The sequence below is a fragment of the Arvicanthis niloticus genome, chromosome 3 (genome assembly GCF_011762505.2).
Source record: "Arvicanthis niloticus isolate mArvNil1 chromosome 3, mArvNil1.pat.X, whole genome shotgun sequence".
In the NCBI taxonomy this organism is placed as follows: domain Eukaryota; kingdom Metazoa; phylum Chordata; class Mammalia; order Rodentia; family Muridae; genus Arvicanthis; species Arvicanthis niloticus.
Window position 1 is genome coordinate 18,988,119 of NC_047660.1, and position 6,000 is coordinate 18,994,118.

Here is a 6,000-nt window from a genome sequence, read left to right on the forward strand (position 1 = left end):
AGTGTCAGATCCGAGACATCACTGTTCGTATCAGTCCTCTCTCTTCTGAACGCCTCGTCGCTTCCAAATGAGAATCTTATTTTTAAAAGTAAAGCTGCATTTGGGAGATTAAGGAGGAAGAGGGCAGTGGAGATGCCAAACACAGACAGAGAGAGGCGGGCAGGCAGGGAGGCAGACAGGCACCTGCTGGCAGATTGGTGGTTAAACTCAAATCATTGCATGTGGGTGATTTGAGTTTTTCTCATAAAGACACAAAGGTGTGCATTAAATACACACTTGGGGGACTGTAAACCTCAAGGACACATTTGGGTTTCTTGCAGCTTTTTGTTGGTTTTGGACTACATTGGTATCAACATGGCTTCATTGAATTCCTGCATTAATCCAATCGCTCTGTATTTGGTGAGCAAAAGATTCAAAAACTGCTTTAAGGTAAGAGACTCTTCTAAAACAAAATGTTTCCTGTGATCTAACATCAAATATAGGCTTTAAAAGGAACACTAATATTCCTATCTAGCAAGAGCTGGAAATTGCTAATTTTCCCTGCCTTGCAATGTATGTGATATTTTTAAATATCACTTTTGCACTATAGAACATATTTGCTTATAAATCCTTGTCAGTATAAAGCCAAGGGCTAGGAGATGGGTAAGGGTGGGTACCACTTACTCAGTGGGTAAGGGTGCTTGCTCTGCAGGCAGGTCCAGGTCAGGTGTCCAGAACTGATGAGAAAGTGAGGCATGCCATGCTGGGTGAGGGTAGGCAGAGGTCTGCAGAGGTCAGCAGGTCTCTGCGTCAAGGCCAGTCTGAGTTACAAAGTAAGGTCCTATCTCAAATCACCAAAGAGGGGGGACAGGGGGAGAATATCAGGTGTGACTGCTCACATGTCTGTAATTCTAGTGATAGGATTGCTGGGACTTGGTGGACACTAGCTTAGCTGCGGGTTCAGTAAGAGAGCCTGTCTTAAGGAGATAAGGTAGAGGAGGATCAGGACATTCCATGGCCACCTCCAGCACATCACAAAATCTCTCTCTCTCTCTCTCTCTCTCTCTCTCTCTCTCTCTCTCTCTCTCTTTCTCTCTCTCTCCCTCTCTCTCATTCTGTGTGTGTGTGTCTGTCTGTCTCTCTGTCTCTCACACACACACACACGCACACATACACACACACACAAATAGCAAGTATAAAAAATTAAAATCATTTCTACTCCACCCTTTCTACCTTCTGTGTGATGTGTAGTGGCAATAACTTGCTCCACGTAGAATGTAAGTGTACCTTCTTAACTCCGATGCTGGCGATACGGCACCCATTCATCTATTCAGGCATTCTTTCAATAATGCAACACCAAGTAAAATATGCCTCCCCTCACAAGAGAATGGACACTGCTCCTGGTATTTCATTATTTGAAAACCAAAATTCATTTCATGGTAAACACTAAGATAGTTGAAAATGTCCTTGCCCATTCATAACTTGGACATTAGTGATGGAGGAGAACTTTTATCCAAATCAACTCCTTTCTTTATAGAACAAAAAATCCCCGCTATTTCCCTGAGCATAGAGTTTATCATAACACAAAACAAAAAAACCTATTTCCTTAGACCCTTAGACCATCATAAAACAAACAGGCTGAACAAAGTTGTAAAAATTTAAAAACTCCAGTGAAAAGTAGAAAAATAGAATTAAGGTGCTTGCATCCTTTATAAATTTATTGCATAACAATATCGAAAATGCATGCGAGAGTGACATGTACCTTAAAAATTAGCTAGGCAGTATTAAACTCATTGGCATGGGGAGAAATATATGTCAGCGTCAAGTGAGAAAAAGCCGATTATGGGGCACGTACACTAGTTACGTAAGTCTGAACACAAGCGTGTGTGCAATTATAATATTTGTGTTCTAGAGGGAAAATGTTTGACTTTCACGGTTGTTCCACATTAAGAATCGCTTTCCAAGTAAATAAGACAATTTGTCAAAATTTAAGAGTGGCTTTCAGGGCTAAAGAGATGACTCAGCAGGAAAGAACACTACTGTGCAAGCTTGTGGACATGAGTTCAAACGCAAGCACCCCTGTAAAAAGCCAGGCTTATCTGCCTATGCACAGGACAGAGACAGATCCTAAAGACAGCCTGATCAGTCAGCTCGGCAGACACAGTGAGCTTCAGGGTCAGTGGGAGGTCTTGCCTCAAGAGAATAAAGGAGAGCGTGCAATAGAAGGAAACAACAGACATCCTCCTCTGGCCTCTTGTGCAGTGTGAATGCATCCATGTACACACACATACACACACATACGCTTAAAAAAAATTAGTGACTGTTTCTTAACTACTGTTAATTCCATAAGTTTTTTCTTCTTTGTACTTCGTAGTTGCAAAAAAATCAGCACATGCCACCAATGTGATCGCCTTTTCAATGTCTAAAATTGTATTTATTACTATTGTGTGAATGCAACGTGTGTATTCATCACATGATGCATAAGTGTTTCAATGTGTGTGTGCATTGTGCATGTGTGTGCATGTGTGCATGTGTGTGTGTGCATGTGCACATGTGCGTGCAAGTGTGTGTGCATGTGTGCATGCATGTGCATGAGTATGTGCAGGTGTGCATGTGTGTGTGCATGTGTGCATGCATGTGTGTGGGTGTGCAGGTGTGCAGGTGTGCAGGTGTACGTGCATGTGCATGAGTATGTGCAGGTGTGCATGTGTGTGTGCATGTGTGCATGCATGTGTGTGGGTGTGCAGGTGTGCAGGTGTACGTGCATGTGCATGTGTGTGTGCAAGTGTGTGTGCATCTATGCATGTGTCTGCATGCATGTGTGCAGGTGTGTATGTGTGCAGGTTTGTGTGTGTGTTTATGTGTGTGTCTGTATACGCATGTGCATATGTGCGTGTGCGTGCACATAGACAATTTTCAGGTGTCTGTTCTCTTTCTACCTTGAGTTCTAGTGCTTAAATTCATGTCATCAGGCTTGCAAAGTGCTTTTACCCACAGTGCCATCTTGTATCTCCATTTTAAGGGGGAAGGGAGGGACATGGAAAGAGAGGGAACCGGAATCCCACACTTGCAAGGACAGTCAGAGCCCCAAGTGAGAGAAGAGCGGTGGCCCGGTGCCTGAGTAAGCATGTCATGGCCGTTCTGTTTTATACAGTCATGTTTGTGCTGCTGGTGCCAAACGTTTGAGGAGAAACAGTCCTTGGAGGAGAAGCAGTCCTGCTTGAAGTTCAAAGCTAACGATCACGGATATGACAACTTCCGTTCCAGCAATAAATACAGCTCATCTTGAAGGAAAGAACACTCGCTGAATCTCATTGTCCTCATTGCGGACAGATATCACTAAAACAAAATGAAACCTTTGCCAAGTCCAAATGGAAAACCGTGCTAGCAGAAAGGTGTGCACGCATGTGTGTGAGAGGGATTATTTTTAACTGTTCTAACTTTCAACACCTGATATTTCACAGGCTGTTTACAACCTAAGAAAGCCTTGGGAAGGAATGAAGCCTCGGTGGGGAAGCACTTAGATTCTTAGCACTTCAACAGAGCTCTTAAAAGCCCCCAGTGCATTCATACGCCACTTACATTTAAAAACGAGAACTTCACTCCAAAGTTCTGTTCAGGGGTTTATTATCCAATCCTATGAATCTGGATTTAAAAAAGCATGACATTGCAAAACAATTCTTAAAACAAAGTTTCAATTGCTCAACTTGAAACTTAAAAGGAACCACTAATAAATGTATATACATAATATCATACCCACTAATCCGATTGTAACTATATGTAAATGAGAAAGCAGTATGGTTGGTATACTTTTTTTAGTCATTACAAACATTGAAATGATGGAAATGTGGGGAAGAAGATGAAAAGGAGAGACAGAGCTTAGATGTTTGAAATCATCAGGCTCCTTACACTCAAATACGAGCAAATGTCACAGAGGAAACATGGGAAGGTGTGAGCTGCTATGTCTGAGACTTCTCACACATACTCTGCAGAAAGATACAAAACAGAACACTACCTATGATCTTGTCAAAGTTCTTTCAAACATCCTTTCATGATTGGAGTTTAAATTCCATTCGATTAACTTCATCATTTGTAAATACTTAGCTATTAGCTATAAGCACTACATGTAGACGACTTAACAAAGGGCAGGTCCCAGCGTTCATAGCTTTCTGACAAAGAGATGCCAGTAACCCGGTTATAGACAGAATGTGAATTGCCTGGTGCAGTGTCCACATGGCAAATAAGCAGGGAGCATCCTTTCAGCCGTGCTGTAGAGAAAATGGTCCGCGGCACAATATGATAGCTAAAAATACCATCGTTTAACGTCATAGAAAGTAGTCACTGTAACCAGCTCTTCTGGAGGCCTATTACCAATTTTTTTATTTTATTTCTGAAAATAGCCAATAGAAAGGTGTTCTGGACGTGTTGCATTTTCTAAAACTGCTTCAGGGTCTGCAAGATCCTCCTCATTGCGCATTCTTGTCTAGTTTTTCTAATCTCCTTCCACAGCGTGCCTTAGGTTCACGCCGGATGAGCGGCGTGTGAAAGAATGCCCAAGAGAAAACTGAAGAGAGAGGAAACGAGGTGGGGCGGGGAGGAAGCCCGTGGGGAAAGATTCCCATTCTTAGCCCTGTGTTCGTCACTGCCACGTCATATCAGTGTGAAAGGTCCTGGTTCAGCTCCAGCAGAACACAGCGCAGCGTTCTCAGAGTGACTCCAGAACAAATCAAGCCCGAGAGCTTTAACCTTGTCTTGAAATAAAGCAGATTTTCCTTCCGTCTTTCTTTCTTCTTTCTTTTCTTTTCTTCTCTTCTCTTCTCTTCTCTTCTCTTCTCTTCTCTTTTCTTTTCTTTTCTTTTCTTTTCTTTTCGTAACCCAGGCCACATGTTGGAAATGAACTAAGAATGCAGGTTTCTGCCACAATCCACTGTAACAATACAACAAACCCAAACAGGACAATGAGGTCAAAAACAAAGAACAATATGAACTGGCATGCCACATGACTCTCTTCAGGAGTCAACTACAGTTCTTGTGTATAGGTTTCTCGCTATAATTTTCTACAAATTCTTTTTAATCGTAAAGGACACCCCAGATCTTAAATTTTAAGTTAGTTATTGGGTCCCCAGTAGTTTCACAGCGAGAACATATTTTTAATTCTTACTAAGTTTTAGATTGGTTTTATTGTTGTGTACTAAATTCTTGAGTCCTAACATCCTTGTTTAACCCAAGTGTTCCTTCTCTCTTCATGGGCAGTAATCATCCTGCCAAATTATGAATTGTCATACGATACTATTCACATAAAATATACAGTAAAACTATATGCAGTGGTTTTTTTATTCAAAATTTTAGCATACAGACCAAGGGTGGTATGATGCCTTTGCATAATTAAAGCCAAGATAAGAGAAGGTACCATCTAATTTAAAGCATATTTTTTAACATTTAAGTTGCCTAATATAGCAATGCATAAAAATAGTGTTCAAAAGGGTGTTAGAGGTCGGGCGAGCGATTCGTGACTTCAGCCTGTTTTCTCCCACGTTATCCACTGCTATCATTGGTCTGTGTGCAAACATTTTTCAGTATTGATAATGTGCAACGGCCAAAGGAACACGGTTTTCATCAAAATGTGGGTGTGCTGTGTCTAACATGCAATTGTAATAAAGCCATGTAAAAGAATTGTGTTTTGTTTTGCTCTGGTCACTTAAAGTGGCAGCTTGTGTAGTTGCTAACTTCTTGTTGTGTAAGCAAAACCAATAAACAGTCAAATGGTTTAAAAGAGCAGCTGATCTTTCGCTATCCATTCATAAACCCTACGTCCATTGTCAAAGGGGTAGGGATGACGTAAATGAACATTTATTATGTTAACACATGATTATCAAGGAGTGAAACTGAAGTTAAATGCCACTATGGTGATCTTGCTATGTCTCATCACACATATGTAGCCATCACTCAGGGTTGATCATTTTCCCATCACACACATGTAGCCACCCCTCACAGTTAATTGATCATTTTCTGATCACACAT

The 6,000-nt window shown here is 41.3% G+C and overlaps 1 protein-coding gene across 1 annotated transcript in view; it reads left to right on the forward strand.

Annotated features, from left to right (window-relative positions):
* The window catches only part of Ednrb (endothelin receptor type B), a 31,026-nt gene extending 25,272 nt beyond the window's left edge, over positions 1-5,754 (forward strand). The window contains exons 7-8 of the mRNA XM_034498245.2: positions 321-429; positions 3,134-5,754. Of these exons, the coding sequence (XP_034354136.1) occupies positions 321-429; positions 3,134-3,268 (244 nt within the window). The 3' untranslated portion in view covers positions 3,269-5,754. The remainder of the gene's footprint in view (positions 1-320; positions 430-3,133) is intronic.
* The last annotated feature ends 246 nt before the right edge of the window (positions 5,755-6,000 follow it).